The following is a 23,254-nucleotide window of genomic DNA, read 5'->3' as shown; positions in this document are numbered from 1 at the left end:
AGGGTCCCATCCTCGGAGCCGCAGACGCTCTCAAGCGGGCTGCAAAGGCCACGTCCGCAGCCCGGCGGTATGTACGCTCTGAGGGATACATGCGTGTTCCCGGGGTAGTATGAGTGTGACGGGTGTGGCGTTAGTCTGACGGTGTCACGGGCGTTCCAGGGGTTACGTGTGTGCTGTGAGGGACATATGCGTGTTCCCCGGATTATATGAGTGTGATGGGTGTAGCGTTAGGCTGACGATGTCATCTACGCATTCCGAGCGTTATGCGCGCTCAGAGGGACACATCCACGTTCCCGGGGTTGGATCTGGATGGCAGCTGCCGCGTTACCCCGACGGGTGTGCTCTCTGTATACAACGGGTGCTAACACTAGCACCACAGATGCAGTGTTAGTAGGTCTACGGGGGTTATTATCAGGGTGGCGGGTGTTCTAGTTGCTTTCCTGACGCTACATTTCTCTTCCAAGACCGCGGCTTGGCCCCGTGGCCGCCTCGCCTTGGGTAGGGAGAACGCACCTCGAGTGCGCTGGATTCACAGGGGCTTTTGGTTTCTAATTTTCCACATGAAGAGTCTCTGCCCCTCAGCAGTCAGGGCTGAAAACAGGAAGGATTTTACTCACCATGGACGCCGGCTCGAGGTGTCCCAAAGCGAGGGGCGTTTCCCGGTATGCGCTGAGGAGAACGCGGCTCCCGCCCTTGCAGGGCCCAGGCGCGGAGGAAGCGTGCGGGATGCGGCCGCCTCAAGGCTCAGAAAAGCCGGGCTCGCGCGCGCTCTGCTGGCAGCCAAGGGCACTGCAGCGCCCTAGAGCTCACGGCACTGTCGGAGGCTGCGCGCCCTCTTGCTACCCGTCCTACTGAACCAGTTAAAGACAGCATGGAGTGTTCGGCGCCATCGTTCTAGAAATGCAAACCGACACAAAGTCCACTGGCCCGTGAGTTTCTAAAAATGCAGAAGGGACAATTAATTGGAAACCACAGGAAATGAAATCAACATGAATGCACATTTTACAACTTATGCAAAAAGTCACTCAACATAGTCCTCAGACTTAAAATGCAAAACTGTCAGAGGCGTCTTAACCACAGTGACTTTATTTTAAATAAAGGCTTTAAAAAAGTTAAATCTGGGCAGGGTGCAGTGGTCACATCTGTAATCCCAGCACTTTGGAAGGCCAAGGCGGGCGGATCACTTGAGATCAGGAGTTCAAGACCAGCTTCGGCAAATAGCGAGACCCCTAAATCTACAAAAAAAAAAGAAAATTAGATGGCATGGTCGCACGTACCTGTAGTCCCAGCTACCCAGAAGGCTGAAGCGGGAGGATTGCTTGAGCCCAGGAGTTTGAGGCTGCAATGAGCCAGCCATGATCGCACCACTGTACTCCAGCCTGGGCAACACAGTGAGACCCTGTCTCTCTCTCTCTCTCACACACACACACACACACGTTAAATTTGTTGGATTATATATTTAGGTGGTTGCGCACTTTTGGTTATAAAATATTTATGGCTGTGGGAACAAGTTAATAAAGACCCGAAACTTATAAAAATGTCCCAGAACTTTTAAGAAAAAGCATTCTTAGTTTAAAAATAAGTTTCACTTTAAAGGTAATAGTATGCACATAAATTGTTGTTAAAATCAACAGTAACATAGAGCAGTAACAATATTAGTAGCCTGTCACAAATGGATTCTTAATAACCTATATAAACAAACATTAAGCCTGGGCGCTGGGTGGCTCATGCCTGTTATCCCAGCACTTTGGGAGGCTGAGGCAGGCAGATCACTTGAGGCCAGGAGTTCCAGACCAGCCTGACCAACATGGTGAAGCCCAGTCTCTACCAAAAATACAAAAAATTAGCCGGGCATGTTGACACGCACCTTTAATCCCAGCTACTTGGGAGGCTGAGGCGGGAGAATCCTTGAACCCAGGAAACAGGTTGCAGTGAGCCGAGATCATGCCATTGTGACAGGAGAGAAACTCTGTATCAAAAAAAAATTTTTTTGTTTAAAACAGGTGCATTCCTCCTCTTGCTTTCTGAAGACACCCTGCTATGTAGCTGAGTAGTCGCTAATAAACTATCTTAACTTCACTATATGCTGTGATTTGCCAAAAAGTCTTTCCCATGTGAAATCCAAAAACTCGTTTTTGGGGTTCTAGGACAAGACCCATTTTATGATGACAAAACTATACAAATTTTAGAAGAACACACAGAAAGAAAGCTATGTGACCTTGGGTTTGGCCATGAGTTTTAACACATGACACTGTCAGAGGCATTTGAACCCCTCCTCTACATGAACTCCAGGGTGGTTTATGTTCCATTGGCAAAGAGAAAGTTTTCTTCAAAAATGTGACATGATTTGAGGTCAAACATTAATATCAAGCAAACTCAAAAGATTGAGAAGCTAGCATTAGTTCTGGGAAAACCAGAAGTGTGCCTTTTTTGGAAATAATCATTGGTAGCACAAACTTAATCTCCAAAGGAAATAAAAATGACTTATTAACTTACAGTTTTCACCAATTAAGATATAAAGGAAGCTAATGAAATCCAGAAATCCAATTTCACTGTTTTTAATGTTCATTTAAAAAAAAAAAGACATCCTTATGAAATAGCCCCAGTAATAGTCACCAATTAAGTCTTTACTACTTAAAAGCAAAATCCACCTTTACAAGCCTCATTATATGTACTGGAGACAAAATTCAGAAATAAGTAAATATATATAAAAATATATTTCAAATTAAAAAATACTTTTAGATAGTGGTATGTATTACATTTAGAAATTAATAACGAAAGCAAATTATGGGACGTCATCCACGCCTGTCCCAAATGTACGAATTTACAAATCATCTCAGGTGCGGAGCACGGCAGGTTGAAAATGGGAACGACATGAACCCGCGGGGAGCAGCCGCCAGCGCGGTGTGCAGCGCAGTACCCCGCCCGGTCTCCGCCCCTCCAGCCCTGGGCCCGACCCCTACTACGCCTCTGCCTCGACGGGAACGCGGAGCCTAAGCGCGCGTTACGACGTGTGGGGCCGAGCAGGATGCTACCCAGAGGCGGAATGCGGGCTAGCGCGGGTCCCCACCCCACTCTCGCTCCCGCCAGCACCTACGGACTCGCGTCCCCGCACGCCTCTTACCTAACAGGAAGTTGGGTGGAAACAGTGCGGCCCCACGGTGCACCGAACGCACTCAAACAGAACCCGACGCAGACACGCGCTTTCAGCCGGAGGAGACACTGGCAGGGCCAGAAACGCGCGCAGCTGATGCGGGAAGTCAGGAAGCGTCCCCGCCCCGGCCCGGCCCCGCCTTCTGGCCTGCTCCCCTCCCTGCACGTACTGGCACCACCCCTAGCGCGACGTTTTTTTGTTGACCCGGAAACGGATTCTCCGGAGCCAAGGTCCGCTCGGGTGAGTGCCCTCCGCTTTCTGTGGCCAAACCCAGCCACGCAGTCCCCTTCCTGCGGCATCCTCCACACCCGGGGTCTGCGGGTCTCCGCGGATGTCACAGGCTCGGCAACCGCCCTCCTGTCGGCGGGGAGTCCCGCGACGCCCTGAAATGCTCCGAAGCCTGTCGCTCAGCTGCCAGATCTGCGTCTGTGTCCGGTTCCGTCACTGAGGTCGCCCCTGTCCGGCCCTTCCACCCTAGTTCTCTTCACCGTCCGCCCATCCTGTCGCGCGCCACTTCAGGTCCCCATTCGGCATGTGGCTTGTCTTCCATCGTCCCCACCCTCGCCCCTCTTGGCCCCTCAGGGCAGCCCTGGGATTCGGCAGACGCCATTCCTCACTGAGATGCCTCCCCATCCTTCCCTCCTCCAGGCTCTACGTCTCCGCAAAGCCCCCGCTTCGGGGTGACCGCCTCAGACAGGACCCTGAGTCCGGGACTGGGGTAGGAGACCTGCCCGACCCTGTAACAACCCGCGTGCTTCTGCACAGTCGCCTCCCACCAGCGGTGACTGTCGGGTGTTCACCTTCCCGGTGTCCCACTGAGAAGTGGGCTCTTCCTTGGCAGGGGCTTCTTCGTTGCCTCGCTGTGGATGTCGAGGTGGGGCAGGAGAGTGAGGAGAAAACAGAGAAGAGGGAGGTAGGGCCAGCGAGCGAGAAAAGGGAAGGGAAATTTAGATGGGAAATGGATGGGTCTGAGGAATTTGAACAAACACTGACAATGAAGGAGAGTGACCTGAGCAAGTAGTAGTGGGGTAAATGGAAATAGACAAAATGGGAATCAGCAGAGATGTAGAGGACAGAATACAATGAGGAGGCCTTGACCGTCAGTAGCAGAGGGGGCAACAGAAGCCTAATTCCCAAATTCCTTAGATGGTTTTCTGATTTCCAAATTAGTTTCCCTTTTAAATTTATTGTGCCAGGTTCAGCTTATGAGGCCTCAGTACTTTTCAGTCTTAATTGTATATTGAAAATACTTTTTGTTTAGTAAATACTTTTTACATTAATTCAGTGTGCACTTCGTAAGGATATTGATGATTTGAGTTAGTTTAGTATTCAACAGCTTCCTCTATTCCTTTATATGATCTCTGTATTTAATGGCTGTGGCATAAAGTTTCCAACTAAGTATAAGTATCAAGTTTTCTTTGTGCTGTTTTCTGCAAATATTGAAGGATGGCCTGGATTGTCCTAGAACTTTGTTCCAACAGATCCATATGTTCATAATGAATAAATTGCTCAAAGATATTTCCAAAGCTCACCTTTTATGTTTTTCAGTTCCAATAATTACATCTTTTTAAGGTATATATTTTTCAATAATTTATTGTGATGTTCTGGAGAAGACAAATGGTTTTAATCAATATGATTAAAACCGTGAAAGACAAATCGCTGTTACTTAAGAGTGTGACATATGATCTGAAATCTTTAGGGGGCAGCGATGTTAAGGGGAAGCTGCCGCTATCGCATCAAGATCATGTCATTCCTGTGAAGCTGGTGCTGGTTACTCTCTACTGGCTTCTCTTCACCTTTCCACCGGCCCCAAGACACACACATAGTGACACAAGGCATTGGATAGGGAAAGAGCAAGACTTTATAAAGTAAGCACAGAACAAAGGTGTCTTTCTAATGAGGAAGAGGTGTTGGTTCCGGGAAGGAAGCTTGGAGGAGAAAGGGCAATGGGATTTGGGTATGCCTGATCCAAAAGTGAGAGAGAGCCTGAGAAGCTCAGGAACCAGAGACAGAAAAAGCCTTGCCCATTCTCACCCATGACCTTGTGCTTAGCAGGTACTAGCAGAGACTTCAGGCTCTGTGACTAAAAGGGGTCAGACCAGTTCATATACCCACAGCTGCCATGTAAGGATGTGTGTGGACTTCACTAGGAAAGAACGGTGTTATGAAGGAAGGGGCAGAAAAACTTACCTGTTGGTCTCCATGTAGAGGTTTATTATCCTGAATTCCTGGAGGTTCAGTGAAAAGCAGAAGATTGTCTTTTACACATGTTGAGTTATACCCCCATATATGTGGTTGTGGTACAGAAAGAGGGTGTGTTGATGGGAAGTCCTGAAACGCATGTTCCTAATACTCAGCAGGGACTTCTCAAGACGGATCTTGCCTAAGAAAGAAGCTCAGAGAACAAAAATGGAGAACGATTAGATATGGCACTTTCACTAGAAAAAGTCATATTATTCATTGATTGTTTTGTCATCTCCCTCCTTAAATGTTGTTTTTAGGATGTAGTAATCTCTGACCCTGCCTAACACATTTCCTAACTCACCCATAGCCTTCCCTTAACGTCCTCCCATCTTCACACTATCACACTGTGACCCAGTGAATTCGAACTTGTGAAGTTCCATTCGGAGGATCATATGGGAAGGGCTTCACACCCAGACATATATTATAGATGAGAAGTGGGCCACATGGTGTCAGTGAGGCAAGTATGGATCCTTTAGGGATGATGCACTGTCAGATCTCTGTTGACCATGATTAGAGAAACTGTGCATATTAGTAGTGAATTAATGTCAGGAATACCTGACAAATTCTGGAAAAGAAGATTGATGAGAGGAAATGTGTTCTGCCCAATTGTATAATGCATTTGAAGCTTAAAACAATGAATCAGTATTGATCTGGCTGCAAAATATTAATGCTCTGAATTAGAAAGAAAAGTTTAGAAAATGATAGCTTTGACAAATTAAGGTAGCATTTCATCCACACGATGGAGTGTGTTTTATTCAGTAATTGCTTTAAAAATGGAATCAACCTAAGTGTCTAACAGGAGGGAGTTTTATAAATTGTTCACAGAACATCTGTTCCAAGGAGACCTTGATGTTCATAGATTTGTAAAGAATGCGGCTTACTAGCACACTGACTCCTCTGCAAATGTCTGAGGGTTCCTCCACTTGGGGTAAGTTGGGGGTTTGATTGCAAAGTAAATAAATGGTGCATTTTATAATGTAATATATTCTAGCAAGATGCAGCCCACAAACTGTGTAGATACTCTTCTCTACCACGTTAAGTTCATCTACTACTTTAACCAGAACTTGACTGTATGTATTTTTTTTTAGATTTGGATAAAATGACAACTCATTGTTATTTCCAGTTCACAAAGTAATTGTGAGGCCGAATAAATTTTATTATTTTATAGACATATGTAAAATGAATTTTTCTGCGTAACTCATTTTTGATGTATGTTAGATGCTATTTTATATTCTGTAGTTTAATTATATATACACACACACAAACACACACTTCGATGTCTTATTATGTTTCTGCAGTGAAACCAAAATCCTTCCTTCATGCCCTTTGATTCTATGTTTTCCTCAGGAAGGCAGGACCTATTATTGTATATGATAAAATATTATGTTTTATTCAGTCCGCTTATGAAATTGTTTAATATTGTTATAAATATTTATATGACTTATTTTAAATTTCCAAATAACATAGGTTACATGAAATTTGACAACTTTATTTTTTTCTTTTCACAACTATTTTGACTGTATCCTCACCAAAAATCAAAATTTAGACAAAATTGACTTTTAGACTAATTATCATTTTTTACATGTAAAAGACCGTATGTGACTTTTAAGTCTAGGTTGCCCTGAGTCTACAGTCACTGAGGTTTTATGTCACTATGTCCTCCAATCTAATAATATGATTTTCAGGCTTTATTCATGTCATTTTTATATCCTCATTAAGTTATAAAATTTCTTTACACGGGTCTACAAATTTATTTCAAATCGTAGGCATAATATTTTGCTGTTGTAAATAGACACTGATTTTGTGTGTTTGCTTTTTTTAAGGACTAATGTTACTAAACAGGAAATACTGATTTCAGAATATTCAGAATAGTTTTGCCCACTTTTTAAATGTTCTTATTAGTATTGATAATTAGAATTGATTCTACTTTTTGAAGTTTACAGTTTCATCATCTGAGAATAACTACAGTTGCAGCTCTTTGACTCCACTTTTGTAGTCCCTCTCCTTTTCCCTCTTGTTTTGGTCCCACCTCAGGCATCATGTGCAGTGGTGAATGGCATCAGCCCCACCCAGCCTCCTTTTTCCAGGCTTACCTTTAGTGGAAATGGTCCTTTTGTTAACTGCTGAATATATTGTTGAGATTTTTTTGATTAAGAAGAATTAGTCCCCACAATTTGATACTATCTTTGAAGATTTTAAATTATTTTTAAAGATTTAAATTATTTGAAAATGTTTTTTCAAAGGTCTATTAATGTGATTTTTTTAATTTTTAAAATTACTATGTGAAAGTAATAGGCTTTCTAGTATGGCATTATCCTTTCATTATTGCAATAAACTCCACTTTACCATGCTCTGTCATTATTTAACCTTACCAGTGATAGCCAGGTGACGAAAATAAATAGCCAAATGGCTAAAATTGTATTAATGATTTTTGCAAATGTAAGTAATGAAAATTGTTGGTTAAATTTGTACTTACTGTTACATTCATGTTCATTTTGAGTAGCATAATAAACTAATGAGGACAGGCTTATTTTTCTCCTTCAAAATAATTTACGTTACAAAGGAACTAGAAGTGATTTGACGTGAGAACTCTCACAAATCACTTTTACAGTTAAACTCTGATATATAACTTAAATATTAAAATTGGCTAACAGATTTTTGTGCTGATTAATTAAGGAAAGTTTTTACTCTATTTTCGTGGAAAGTAATCACTATATCATACATATTCATGTTAGAATATAATTATTCCCATTTCTTAGATTTTAAATTACTACTTTTAAATAAATACAGTCTCTTTTATTTACCTGTGTTTTTTCTTTCCACCTTGGGTCTTTTCAGTTTCATGATTTTGCTCTCAAAACTGTTTAATTATTGATTTCTGTCCAATCTGTCCGTTCATTACATTATTTTATTATTTATTAAATTATTCTATCTTTTTAAGTCTTATTAATATGTACTGAATTTGTAACAATTTGGAAAGTCAAGTAACTCTTCTTTTATTTTTATTTTTCTTGGTTTATGAGTGTTTTTAAAGTTTTACGTTTCTTGAAGTTGACAGCTGTAGCCCCGATTCCATGGTTCTGGCTACTTAAATTTATCGTACTTATTAATATCATGAATGTAATTGGAATACCCCTTTGATTTTACTGGTAACATATACCCACTAGTGTACTGAGATGTAAAAAAGTCTTTAGAACTCAGATAAATATACAGTTTATATTTACTATTTATATATGTGTGATCTTGTTATTAAATTACTCTATCACGTTTGTGGAATTAGAAATTTCTCTTTGAATTTGGATGTTTCTAGTTATGTGTATTTCCAACATATGTTTTTAGCCACATACACTTTTTTGAATTTGGTGTTTAATTTTTGCTAGGATTATAGGCTGGACTCCAGATCCAAACTCAACATGCAGCAGACCCATTAAAAACATACATTAAGCCCCTACCACTGTTTTAATCTCCATGGCCTGGCTGAGCTTCTGCCATCTGTCCTCCTAGGCACCTTGAGGTCTGGACATCTCATTTGGCATAACGCAGCTGTGGCCATTGGTGGATCTCATCCTTAGTACTACTCCCTGCTGGCAGGGGTGACCCAGGCCCACATAAAAGCCATTGCTGGGCTCCTTGGAGGACTTAGAGAATCCTGAGATTGCCCATGAGGATGGGCATGCCTTACAGTCTAGCACCCACCTTTAGTGATGCCTGGGGAGATTGAGAAGCTCACAGGGGCCTTGGATGTCTTTCTTATACCTGAATTGTCTGCAGTGTGACTCCCATACTCTTGAGCCAAGGTAGAGAATTTTGAGGAGGCTTGTGTGGAGGTTTATGGTGGCCCCCATGTTCTGTGAGACTGGTAGAAATCACAGACCCCTTAGACTTCTCCGCCAGGAGAAGACGTGAGACTAGTGGAGGAAAGAAGAGTAATGAAATATGCATTTAGTGTCCCAGGCTATCAGAGCACAGCTCTAAGGAAAAAATACAGGGCATCGTATGGCAACTGGCACAGCTCTGTGAGACTGGGAGATATTGCACAACCTTGAAAAATCAAGGAGATGTGACCCTACTGAAGGAACAAAGTAAATCTACAATAATTCACCATAAAGAAATAGAGGTTTCTGCCTGGGTGCGGTGGCTCACACTTGTAATCGCAGCACTTTGGGAGGCTGAGGTAGGCAGATCACTTGAGGCCAGGAGTTCAAAACCAGCTTTGCCAACATGGTGAAACCCCATCTCCGCTAAAAATGAAAAAAAAAAAAAAATAGCTGGTTGTGGTGACAGGCATCTATAATCCCAGCTACTCGGGAGGCTAAGGCAGGAGAATCGCTTGAACCCAGGAGGTGGAGGTTGCAGTGAGCCGGTATTGTGCCATTGCACTATAGCCTGGGCAACAAGAGTGAAACTCCGCTTTAAAAAAAAGAAAAAGAAATGGAGGTTTCTGATTTTCATGATAAGAATTAAAGGTAATTGCCTTAAAGGAGCTCAATGAGCTATGAGACAACACTGATAGACAAGTAAAATCTGGAAAAGAATACATGAACAACATGAGAATATCAACAAAGAGAAACCATAATAAAAGAATCAAATATAGATTCTGGGGCTGAAGAATACAGTAACTGAACTGGATCAATACAGGGCTTCAAGAGCTGACTTGATCAAGCAGAAGAAAGAACCAGTGAACTCAAAGACAGGTTATTTGAAATTCAGTCAGAAGAGCAAAAAGAAAAAATTTTTTAAAAACTGAAGAAACTGTCTGTCTTTGCTAAAAATTGGAGGTTCCTAAGAACTCCTTCCCCCCGCCCCCTCAAGTCAGAGTCTTGCTCTGTCACCCAGGCTGGAGTGCAGTGGTGCGATCTCGGCTCACTGCAACCTCCGCCTCCCAGGTTCAAGTGATTCTCATACCTCAGCCTCCCAAATAGCTGGGATTACAGGTGCCTGCCACCACGCCCAGCTAATTTTCGTATTTTTAGTAGAGACGGGGTTTCACCATGTTGGCCAGACTGGTTTTGAACTTCTGACCTCAGGTGATCCTCCTGCCTTGGCCTCCCAAAGGGCTGGGATTACAGGTATGAGCCACCATGCCCAGCAAGAACTCATTTTTATGTTAGACTCGCTAGGGTTTAGCAGCTCACAGAACCCAGGAAGACAGTTTACTTAGCTGATTTATTACAAAGGACATTTTAAATATTACAAATGAACAGCCGGCTAACGAGTTACATACAGCAAGTTTTGGAATGGTCTTAGGTTTAGGAGGTCTGTCTCCAAGCTGTTGGGAGGTACCATTGTTTCAGCATATGGATGTGTTCTTCACCCACCCAGAAGCTCTAGGAATCCCATCATTCAGGCATTTTTATGCACTGTTCATCTAGTAGGCATAATTGTTAACTCGATCTCCAGCCTCTGTCCCTTTCCCAGAGGATAGGGGGTGGGACTGTATGTTCCAAGCTTCTAATCATGTCTTGGTCTTTCAGGTGATCACCCACCATCCTACAGCCCAGTAATAATTGTCTCATTAGAACAAAAGACACTCCTATCACCCATGAAGTTCCAAGGCATTACGAGCTCTGTATTGGGAACCAGGGTCAAAGACCAAAAAGAACAAAAGTTTCTCCTAGCAACTCTATTGCTTAGGAAATTACAAGGGTTTTGGGCGGCTCTGTGCCAGGAACTGGGGATGAAAACCAAACTATGTATTTCTTATAACTAACAATGTCACATACCTGTTCATGTTTTCATGTTCTTAGTGTCCTTTCATTTCAACTTGAGAAACTCCCTTTAGCATTTCTTGTAAGGTATGTCACTTGTAAAGTGTGTCTTTTAAGGTATCTACCATCATAAAATGAAATTTGAAGCTGCTTGGTAGATAAATTCATGCTGAATTTATCTAAAGGTCAGACTTGCAGGAGTGGTATTTCTAGAAGCCTTACGTGGAAGAGACAGAATCATTCGGTACAAGTGTATCCAGAGGACCAGCAGAAGGGAGAAGGAATGGAGGGAGGCTCCTGAGGGCTGAGATGCATGTGGACAAAGCCTGCAAGCACACAAACCAAGAATAATTAAATCTGAGAAATTCCAGGATTTATCTGTAGGTGGAGACCACATCTCCATGATTCAGGGATTCTTAGGATTTGGAACCATAGAGGGAATTGAACATTTCAGAATTCCATGGGCTAGGTGGCACATGAAGCTCCGTGATTTTCACATTTCTAGGTCTAAAATAAAAATATTTGTATCTTTATTAGCAACAATAGTCATTTCTTCTGAACCTGGAAGAGGAGAACCACCAACCCAACCCACCCCCTTCCCACTGCATGTCCTTGTTGGTTGGACTGGGGCTAATGGCTTTGGGGCAGATGTTAGAAGCAAAACTGGAGTGTCATGGTTTTTTGTTTGTTTTTGGTTTTGTTTTGTTTTTGTTTCTGTTTTTGCTCAGATTTGTCTTCTTAGTGCTTGGATGGTGTGAGTGAAAACCCAGAGGAATACATTTGGTGGCTGAGCTAGTACAATGCCATCACTGGTGAGTGGGAAATTCTTCTTTCTACTGAAATTTGTACCCCTGTTACCAGCCTAAGGGCAGATTCATCCTATTAACATGGATGTTCTAAGTGCACTCAAGGATCCAAGCTCCAATTAAGATTCCCCAGGGCTTTGGAATGGTTACTTTGGCTCAAAGAGTCATCAAGAAGTAATCTCCTTTCAACAGTACACTAAGGCATTCCAGCCTCTACTAAGGCTGTGTATGAAGATGTGAGAGGTTTTTATTTCTCTCATCCAGTCTCAGGGAAATCATTCATTCATTACCAGCGTCTCATGGCCTTGTTGGGGAAATAAATTCACTCATTACCCATGTTATTGGCAGGAGTGGGCTTGGGAGTATATGCGGGTGGGTGGTGAAAATAAGTGAGAGCAGGTTATAGCCCCATACAAAGGCAGATGTTTTCCAAGGCAAGCTCAGTTAGTCTGGTGTTTCAGGTGTTAGGGGAGAGCTGTTTAACTTGAAGGGAAAGGAGATAGGGTTAGGACAGAGGAGACAATGAGGAATTATTCATTTATTTTTCCTATCTAAAACTCTTAATGCCTTGAGAGAATAAATGTGTGCTTCTGAAAAACTTAAAAAGCAAAATTAAAATTCTTATTACCCTTGTCCCCAAATTAACCTCTGATCAAATTTGATAGTGGAAGCAACTGGAGTGTTGTTTGTTTAATTTTGGTTGTGCATTAAGTGATGGAGTATAGGAAACAGAGTAAATTTAAAACTCTAAGGAAATTTTTGAAGTGGAGAGACCAGGACAATCAAAGGATTTTTTTTACCCCTAAATCTAGAGACAACATGAAGAAACAAAAGAGAATAGTACCTAGTGCGTTAGTCTGTTTTCACACTGCTGTAAAGAACTACCTGAGAGTGGGTAATTTATGAAGAAAAGAAGTTTAACTGACTGACAGTTCTGCAGGCTTAATAGGAAGCATGACTGGGAGGCCTCCAGAAACTTACAATCATGGTGGAAGGGGAAGCAAGCACCTTCTTCATAAGGCAGCAGGAGAGAGAGACCGAATCAGGAAATGCCACACACCGTTAAATAATCAGATCTTCTGAGATCTTACTAGCATGAGAACAGCAAGGGGGAAGTTCACCCCCATGATTCAATCACCTCCCACCAGACCCCTCCCCCAACATGTGGGGATTACAATTCAAGATGAGATTTGGGTGGCGACGCAGAGCCAAACTATATCACCTGGTGTTTGAAAATGCCAAATAAAATTGAGAAAGGAAATCCTCAGACCATGGAAAGTCGCAGGATGAGACCATCTTTCAGTACTGAAGTCTTAGAGTCCCTGGCTTGTGCTGCTAAGCCATTCATCCTTATCCATTATCAGTGAACACCTGAGTTGTGTAGAGATAAGAGGCTGCATCTGCTGATACCAATTTCTGTATGAAAATTGTTCACACAACTGAGTGTTCTCAGTCATTTCATGAGTAATGTATTTGTGGCTTGTATCTAAAAAGTGATAGGAACCACTTTACATATTATCTCATTGGACCTTTTTGAACTCATAACAGGTCTTTATTTTATTCTGAGGACAATGAGGTCCTATAGTGGAATATCTAACTATAGTCTTGATTAAAATGTGACAAATTATGGATGCTGCCTCCCTTGTAGTGAGTCTTATGGATTTTCTTGAAGGTGGTGGAGAGGAGAATTTTAGTTCTAAATTTCCAAGTACAGATTTCATAATTAGTATCTGTAAGTTACACTTAGAAGTCTATTGGGAAATCTTCAGGTTATATTATGCCATACTTCATGTGATATTTCTCTATGTGAAGTTTTATGTCTGAGTAAATCTGAAAGCCAGATTCCCATTTCAGATTTAAAGCAACGTGATGGGAACCCCAAACACTGTTTTTCTGTTCATACCACCCACACTTCCTTAGTACAGTCACTTTGATCTTGCTCCACTGAACATTGGCAGAGCTAGCCCTGTTTGCAGTAGAATGTGCATAATGTTTTAGGATTCCATGACCTTCGAGGATATAGTTGTAGACTTCACTCAAGAAGAGTGGGCCCTGCTGGACACATCCCAGAGAAAGCTGTTTCAAGATGTGATGTTGGAGAACATCAGTCATCTGGTCTCTATTGGTGAGTCTCTTTATATTTATTATGTATGTATATGTGTATTAATTCACTCACCCATTTTTCACTGATTCATTCTTTCATTCTACATGTGCCTAGAACAGCTTTCTCATCGATCACTTCCACCTCTGCCTTGATCCTTTCATGACTCTCACAATTACCTGACAGCCATTTCTTTCCTTTTCACTTATATTGATTTGTCCTCCCTTTAGAAAGACATCTTTCTGACCACAATTTCACATCCTTCTTGCTCTTCAATCTCCCAAACTCAGAAAAGTTATGGTAATTCACTGCTTTTGAATGCATAAATCAATGTATTGATTTCTTTAAAGTAATTATTCTATCATAGGGACTGTTCTGTGCAGAACCTAGATTGTTCTGTTGGAGCTAATATTTATTGCATTGTTTTTTAATATAATGTCAAACACTATGACAATTTGTAATTTCTCACTAAGTGAAAATACTGAGGATTCTGCAATCAGTATTTGAAGTGAGGCATGGCCATCAGCAATTACAGGTCTTTTATGTCTGGGAACAAGTTCAAGAGTTTTCATTTTGCTCATGAAGGGCTGTCAATGTTGTCTTCAAGGTACTCTTCCCAGGCTGACCTTCAGTGGCTAACTTATCCTTCCCAGTAGGCTGCCCTGTACCTGACAACCTTGTACATTTGTGAGCACAGAACTCAAAATTCATGTATCTTTTTCCCCAAAACAGGCAAACAGCTCTGCAAATCAATTGTGCTTTCCCATTTGGAGCAAGTAGAGAAATGTTCAACACAAAGAATGAGCTTACTGCAAGGTGAGCTCTAAGAAGCAGTGCTTCAATAGAAGGAGAAACATGGCCAGTGAGTGAGTAGGCCCCAACAGTTGCCAAAGGAAGATTTCTTTTGTTTTTTTTAGACAGAATCTCACTCTGTCACCCAGGTTGGAGTGCAGTGGCGCGATCTCGGCTCACTGCAATCTCTGCCTCCCAGATTCAAGTGATTCTCTTGCCTCAGCCTGAGTAGCTAAGACTACAGGTGTGCACCACCATGCCCAGCTAATTTTTTTCTATATTTAGTAGAGACAGGGTTTCAACATGTTGACCAGGCTAGTCTCGAACTCCTGACCTCAAGAAATCTACCCGCCTTGGCCTCCCAGAATGCTGGGATTATAGGCATGAGCCACCACGCCCAGCGGGAAGGTTTCTGAAATTTGCAGTGTTTCTGAAATGGAGGCAAAAGCCTGAGGGAAACGTTTCTCAGACATTGTCATTATACTTTGTAGGCATCAATTTTTACTCAAGTATCTCTCTGTCATTGTCTTTGGCTTTTGTAAAGGGGATATTTGCGTACTTATTTGAGTTAAACTATTACATACTAGCCCTTTATAATGGTCCTCTTCTTTGAAAATTTTTCTTTCCTTCTTCAACTTGCCTTTATTTTTTTATATGCTGAAAATGTCAGTAGTCAATGTCCTATAATACTCTTCTCCTTAAAGTATTGTTAATTTAACATTCTTTCCCTGTCTGTGTGTATTTGAAACACACTCAAATGGGCACTGGAGCTATTTAACACTTTTATTCCCCTAATGCCTATATAGCATCTTTTTTTTCCATTTATTTCAGGTAGAGAAGTTGACAGTAAACATCAAGAGATACCATTCATTCAACATATCTATCAGAAGGGCACACCCACCATCAGCACATTGGTAAGCTTTATGGATGTGAACCCTGTTCTTACAGATAGAAACCTGGACATTGAACAACTTTGGAATTTGAATGCATAAATAAGTACAGTACCTGACTGTACTTAAAGCCCTCCCAGCAGAGTTTTAGATAGTTTGGATTTAGTGAAGACAGTAACTTCAAATTAAAACCATAACATGAGGCCTTATAACAGGACAATTGTATAAACTTGACTACGTGGTGAAACTTTCAAACATGATAAAGTCTTAATAACTAGTCAGATAGCTCTTCAGTTGGGATGCTACAACAGGAAAACTCTCTACATGCAGTTAGATAATATACTATGTTTATATAACTGATATAGGAACAATTGTAACTGGAGTCTACTACTGAATGATTACTCTAGAAATAATATGTAGAGAAATGAATGAAGTAATGAATGAGTGTGGATAAACCTTTAATAGTCTTTCGTTTCATTCCCAAAACCAGAGATCTCATACTCAAGAGGATCCTTTTCTATGTAATGATATAGGAGAAGATTTCACTCAACATATAGCATTGACTCAAAATGTGATTACTTACATGAGAAAGAAACACTTTGTAAGCAAAAAGTTTGGGAAAACCTTCAGTGACTGGTTATCCTTTAATCAACACAAGGAAATTCACACCAGATGTAAATCATATGAAAGTCATCCATTTGATTATGCCTTTATCCAAAGCTCTGCCTTTAGACCACACAATGTGACTCACACTAGAGAGATAACATTGGAATGTCATGTGTGTGGGAAAACCTTTAGCAAAAATTCTAATCTTAGGCGACATGAGATGATTCACACTGGAGAGAAACCACACGGATGTCATCTATGTGGGAAAGCCTTTACTCATTGCTCTGATCTTCGAAAACATGAGAGAACTCACACTGGAGAGAAGCCATATGGATGTCATCTATGTGGGAAAGCCTTCAGTAAGAGTTCTAACCTTAGACGACATGAGATGATTCACACTAGAGAAAACGCACAGATATGTCATCTATGTGGGAAAGCCTTCACTCGTTGCTCTGACCTTAGAAAACATGAGAGAACTCACTTAGGAGATAAACCATATGGATGTCTCCTATGTGGGAAGGCTTTCAGTAAATATTCTTACCTTAGACAACATGAAAGAACTCACAATGGAGAGAAACCATATGAATGTCATCTATGTGGAAAAGCCTTCTCTCATTGTTCTCACCTTAGACAACATGAGCGAAGTCACAATGGAGAGAAACCACATGGATGTCATCTATGTGGGAAAGCCTTCACTGAATCTTCTGTGCTTAAACGACATGAGAGAATTCACACTGGAGAGAAACCATATGAGTGTCATGTATGTGGGAAAGCCTTCACTGAATCTTCTGACCTTAGACGACATGAGAGAACTCACACTGGAGAAAAACCATATGAATGCCATCTATGCGGAAAAGCCTTCAATCACTCTTCTGTCCTTAGACGACATGAGAGGACTCACACTGGAGAGAAACCATATGAATGCAATATATGTGGTAAAGCCTTCAATAGAAGTTATAACTTTAGACTTCATAAAAGAGTTCACACTGGAGAGAAACCATATGTATGTCCTCTATGTGGGAAAGCCTTTAGTAAATTTTTTAACCTTAGACAACATGAGAGAACTCACACTAAAAAAGTAATGAATATGTAAGTGTCATCAGCCATAGTGTTGAACACTAAATACACCCAAGGACAAACATACTACAGGAACGTTATGTCTGTAATCAGTGTGAAAAACCCTTTGTTTATAAATACCACTTTGTTCAACCTAAATGAATTCAAAGTAGAGAGAATCCATATGTATTTAATCTCTATGGCACAAACTTCAGACCCTGGGCTGACCATATACAACATGAGAATGAAACTACAGATCAAAGGAATGTGGAGGAGTCTTCATCCACAGCTCTAGCTGTTAAACAAACGGGAGAAATCACATCACAAAAATTCTGTGCCTGTCGTCAGTGTGAAAATGCCTTCGCTGATAATTTATCCTTTAAACAAATGAGTAAAATCCACAGGCAAGCAACCATATGTCTGTAATTGCTGTGCACTCTCATTCAGCTAAGCACCAATTTTGGTGTGTGCAAGAAAATTCATTATCAGGTAACTGATAAAAACAGGAAATATGTGAAAATATTTTTTATTAGCTGGATGAGGCCTCTTGAACAATTCCAGAAATTCATAGTGGAGAAGTTATCAATGAAAACTCATGAGAAATCCTTTTCTTAATACAGCAGCACTTCTATAATAGATCAGAATTCACATGGTGTAGAACTCTCAATGACATGAATGGAGGGTAGTCCTCAGTAAATTACTCATTCCTTAGTCAATACCAGCATTTTTCCAGTGAGAAGACAATCTTGACAGGATAGTGGAAGAACCTTCAGGCAGCTTTCATGTCAAAAAAGTGAGACACGGACAAAAACTGTAAAAAGCCATTGATGAGATGTATAGCTCGGGGACAAGACATAAAGCCATTAAGCACGTGCTTGAGAAAAAAAATTATAATTTCAAACAAAGACTTTCCAGTTAAAATATGTGGGTTGAAATGTACAATTCTGAAATAACCTGGGAATACTGAATGCAGAATTATGTAAGAAGTAATAAGATTAAATTAGTACTGTCAAAAATACAAGCATTAAGTGTTGTTGCTGAATAATCTAATAGGTTTATTAAAATCTATGTTTTTTGTTTTTTGTTTTTTATTTTGAGACGGAGTCTCACTCTGTCACCCAGGCTGGAGTGCAGTGGCGCAATCTCAGCTCATTGCAAGCACCGCCTCCTTGGTTCATGCCATTCTCCTGCCACAGCCTCCTGAGTAGCTGGGACTACAGGTGCCCACCACCACACCAGGCTAGTTTTTTGTATTTTTAGTAGAGACAGGGTTTCACTGTGTTAGCCAGGATGATCTTGATCTCCTGACCTTGTGATCTGCCTGCCTCGGCCTCCCAAAGTGCTGGGATTACAGGCATGAGTCACCACACCCAGCCCAAACTCTATGTTTTTAATTCAGTTTTAAACACAGAGATTTGGGTCAGTTAGAAAATGGGGACGGGCATGGTGGGTCACACCTGTAATCCCAGCACTTTGGGAGGCTGATATGGGTGGATCACTTGAGGTCAGGAATTCGACACCAGCCTGGCCAACATCCCTACTAAAAATACAAAATTAGTTGGGCATGATGGTGTATGCCTGTAGTCCTAGCTATTCAGGAGGCTGAGGCAGGAGAGTCACTTGAACCCAGGAGGTGGAAGTTGCAGTGAGCCAAGATCATGCTACTGCACTCCAGCCTGGGCAACAGAGTGAGACTCTGGCTCAAAACAAAGATACAGTGACATTCAATGCAGCTAATACACATAGAACAAAAAATTATATGTCCTAACTATATTAGTGGAATATATGTACATGATAATGATTAAGTCAAACATGGATTATGAAAGACTCACTTTACAAGTACAGTCTTATGGTGCATAAATTTGCCTTTTTGTTTTTAAGCCACTTTATCAAAGTGTAATTGACAAAAGCTGTTACTTAATGTATACAACTTAATAAGTTTTGAAATAAGGATAAGCCCAAGAAGCCATCACCACCATCTTTGCCACAAACATTCATTCTCTCCAAAAGTTCCTTCCCTCCTTTTTCATTGTTTTCTTTGTGATAAAACCACTTACATCACATCAACCTGTAGCAAATTTTTAAGTATATAATATAGTATTGGTAAGTATAGGCAATATATTATATGATTTAACATTGCAAAAATAAAACGAATTACAAATTAATCTATTAAAATAAAAATTGGCAGTGCTGGATAATTGTGGTTAAATTTGCATGAATATCTCCCAGAATCAGGTACGAGCGTCATAACGTAGAGATTTGTGTTGCCATGGGCTTTTCTTTCTTTAAGAACCTTTCTATTCTGTGTGTAAATGTTTAATATTCTCACTTCTCCTCACAAGGGCTCTTTTATTTATGGAATCTTAGTTTATGTATTCCTCTCTAGCCTCTAAAGCTTACACTTTAAATAAATCTGATTTTTTTCTTTTTTTGATTCATCTTTATTCACTCCATCCTACCCAGAAGCAGAAGCCCCACTATTTTGCACAAAACAAAAATTTCAGCTTATTTTTCCTCAGCCTAGATAGGCCATATTTCTTCTGGGACTTTATGTTCCCTTCATGTTAATTTTCAAGTGCTTGAGAAAAACCAGTGTGATACTTCATTGACTCTCCCCTTTCTCATGAATTCTACTTCAGAAAATCCTGTCTGAACAGGCTACCCTCATGCCTAAAGCAGCTGTTTCATGTCTTTCCTTTAAGTTTTGTTACTGTTAATGGTGGGTTGGTCCAATAAAATCCACAAAGTCATGGTGGGAACGAAAATGTTTTACTCAAATATTTTAAGCCAAGTAATGGTTAATCTATTTTTATGGGTGAAATATTTAAATCAGAATTTTCACAATAATGACTATTTCTATAGGAAAAAGTTCTCCACAGTTCACAGCTTAAAATCACATTAAATCCATTGGTGTCAGCTGCTTCATTTACCACATGCCACCATAAGGCCCTGCTCTTTTGGGCTGTGACAGAAGTCAGTATATTTTCTCCCTGTGCCACATGTGTCTCTGCTCCCAGTCCTGGGTTTCTGTGTTGATACCAAGGTATCAGATACCCATAGTAAGAGCACACACATGCACAGCCACATTTCCTTTGATATCAGATTAAGAGGTGGTTCCTGCAGAAATTTTTAGGTAAGGGGTAGTAAGTTTTGAGTCATCAGATCATTGCCATGGAAAGGGAGGTAACCCCTGGGTGTTGCCATGGAAGTGGTAAATAGATATGGCACACTGGTGGGTATGTCTAGAAATTTGATTTTGCTATGGCTTTGTTTTAGCTACTCCTCAGTCTGGTCCAGTGTCTGAGCCCTACCTCTGGAGTCAAGTCCCACCTCCTACCTCATCCTCTCCTCTGAAATTAGATATTCCTCCTTAATCTTAAGGGTGCTGTAGAAGGGCAGAGGTCTGTATTCTGTAACTGCTTCCTGCTGAGTTTATGGGCATAGGCCCTGCCTAGCACTGGAGGAGTAAAAATCCCTGGGTACAGGCCGGGCGCAGTGGCTCACGCCTGTAATCCCAGCACTTTGGGAAGCCGAGTCCGGCAGATCACGAGGTCAGGAGATGGAGACCATCCTGGCTAACACAGTGAAACCCCGTCTCTACGAAAAAAATATAAAAAATTAGCTGGGCATGGTGGCAGGCGCCTGTAGTCCCAGCTACTCAGGAGGCTGAGGCAGGAGAATGGGGTGAACCCAGGAGGCAGAGCTGGCAGTGAGCCAAGATCGTGCCACTGCACTCCAGTCTGGGCAACAGAGCTAGACTCCGTCTCAAAAAAAAAAAAAATCCCTGGGTACCTTAACTAAGGGACCCAGAGGCAGGACACTTTTTCATTCTCTGGATCAGTAGACAGGATGGGTTGGAATTCTTCTGCCAGCATTGTCTTTACGTGGAAGTTTTGTAATCTAGAAGACACAAACTTTACTAAGAGGTTAAACAGGGAAGTGACAAAGAATAGTAAGATAGCTATGAAAGGTCCTAGGAGAGGTAAAGACCAGTGAGACTTGGGAAGGTACTTTTGATAGTTGACCAGATATAGTTGGGAGTCAGTGCCCTGATTATGTAACCACGTAACTTGCTCATAGATCTTTTGAATGTTAATCTCAACTTGTCCAGATTTGTTAATATACATGCAGCAGGTTTTGCTAATAACTTCACAGACTCTTCCTTGTTCAGCTAGTAAATAATTCAACACTACTCTCTTATAGAGAACTACATTTGCCAAAGAGTCTAAGGACTTGAATTCCCTTTAATGCCTGACCTGTGATGGTGACTAAGGTTTCTAAGGGTTTGAGTCAAGTTCCTTAGGGTTGACTCATGGTAGGCAAAGCTGCCCCGGGGTGCTGCTAATCCTATGACTGCCCTCATTTCTGCCAGAATTAATCCTATTGCTTGCTTGCTTCTGGTATTCTTGGGTCTGTTGGGGTTATAGACAGTGACCCCTGGTGGGTCAAGGGGGGACAATGTACATTCACTTCTGTTCCAAGTTCTTGACAAAGAAAAGCTACTCCTAAAAGAACAGGTAACTCCCTAGAGTTGGGAGTGTTTACAGGTTGTGACTTATTCCCATTCATGGCCACAAACAGAAGCCTTATGGGGTGTGATGTTTATTCTTTGCTGTCAAGTTGGGTCTATAGAGATATTTTCCCCCTGTTCCAATGGGGGTGGTCAGATAATCTTTGTTTCCCAGAAGTGGGCAGTTCTTCCACCTTCCTGGGCTGGGTAGTCGTTTCTCCTTTGTATGTTCTGATCCAGAAGGCACCATATATGTTGTCTTCTCACTTACAAGTGGAATCCCACTTACCGCAGCCTTGGAAACTTGGCAACGAAAGTTGGATCAGAGCATCACAGGGAAGCTTCCATTTTTGTGTCATTAACACAGATGTGAGTGCAAAAGATAGAATCATTTGTGCACTGGAGATATGGATATCTAACTTCCCAGGTCCAGGCAATAGTGGTGGAGGAGGGGTTCAAGTGGAGTACCTTAAGTGGGGGAGAGTTGCACTTAACTAGTAGGGGTTTGATTATTTCGGGATAGCGATGGTTAGTTAGGAGGCCACGGGGGATGGTCATGAGATTTTCCAGGTAAGCCAGAAGATATAACTGTCTATCCTGGGGATGTTGATGACAAATCTAACAACTGTGAAGATGATTCCCTGATGCTATAATCTTAGAAATCCTTACTATAGAGTTATGTTCTCACCCACACTGGATCAGGGTAATTGGAAGAGCAAACATCATTAACAGTGACAACATGGTGTCCAGCTAGGCATTAGCATGGCCTCTATACCCAACAAGGACAAAACAGGTGTTTTGCAGAAGTTGGCTAAAACAACATAAAAGAAGTTGAATTAAGAAGAAGAGAAAAATGTAGCTCCTATTCCCACCCACAGCATCACATCACCACTTTTAGCTGAGTGCTGAATCTTTTAAATAGGTACCAGAGGTCTTCCAAAAACTCATAGATGTAGGTCATGATGTCTTCTTTTTGTGCCTGTGACTCAGAAACAGGTTTAATCATGGACAGGTATACCCAACTGGTTCTTCCCTGAAGTTGCACAGTAGTGGGAGTACTTGATAAAACCTGATAGTGGCCCTTCCATTTTGGTAGTAGTTGATCTTCAGGGGATATTTCTTTCCAAGTTTTCAGCAAAACTGCATCTCCTGGTTGAATAGGGCGGTTAATTCTTTTCCTTATGGGAAGGGGGAATAGTTTGTTTCCATAAGCTTGGAGGGCCTTTTGAACCTGGCTTCTTCAGGCAGCGGGGAATAGGGGCCAGGGCTTGTTGGATAAGGGGGAGGGGTTCCTGATGACTTTGGAGTGTAATTCTGCACTAAAGAACTAGTGGGATGCCTCTCAAAACAAGGAGACTGGGGAGGCTCTGAAGTAGGAGCACAGATC

General features: G+C 41.5%; 2 protein-coding genes across 4 annotated transcripts; both read left to right on the top strand.

Moving 5' to 3' along the window:
- Positions 1-3,327: 3,327 nt before the first annotated feature.
- Positions 3,328-18,378, top strand: ZNF596 (zinc finger protein 596). 3 transcript variants are annotated; one of them, XM_063638309.1, is made up of 7 exons: positions 3,350-3,394; positions 6,224-6,326; positions 11,835-11,918; positions 13,911-14,037; positions 14,746-14,829; positions 15,637-15,719; positions 16,186-18,378. In XM_063638309.1, exons 3-7 carry the CDS (start codon positions 11,907-11,909, stop codon positions 17,392-17,394), a joined length of 1,515 nt encoding a protein of 504 aa, XP_063494379.1. In that variant the 5' UTR covers positions 3,350-3,394; positions 6,224-6,326; positions 11,835-11,906; the 3' UTR covers positions 17,395-18,378. The 3 variants fall into 3 exon arrangements, with proteins under 3 accessions (XP_055145675.1, XP_063494385.1, XP_063494379.1); XM_055289700.2 differs by lacking the exon at positions 6,224-6,326 and having other exon boundaries at positions 3,328-3,394; XM_063638315.1 differs by lacking the exon at positions 6,224-6,326 and having other exon boundaries at positions 3,328-3,394; positions 13,767-14,037.
- LOC129488047 (uncharacterized) lies at positions 3,687-8,628 on the top strand. Its single transcript, XM_063638321.1, has one exon. It carries the CDS (start codon positions 3,687-3,689, stop codon positions 4,173-4,175), a length of 489 nt encoding a protein of 162 aa, XP_063494391.1. The 3' UTR covers positions 4,176-8,628.
- Positions 18,379-23,254: the final 4,876 nt, after the last annotated feature.

This window comes from Symphalangus syndactylus, chromosome 1, assembly GCF_028878055.3.
Source record: "Symphalangus syndactylus isolate Jambi chromosome 1, NHGRI_mSymSyn1-v2.1_pri, whole genome shotgun sequence".
In the NCBI taxonomy this organism is placed as follows: domain Eukaryota; kingdom Metazoa; phylum Chordata; class Mammalia; order Primates; family Hylobatidae; genus Symphalangus; species Symphalangus syndactylus.
This window is presented reverse-complemented; position numbering and strand designations above follow the sequence as displayed.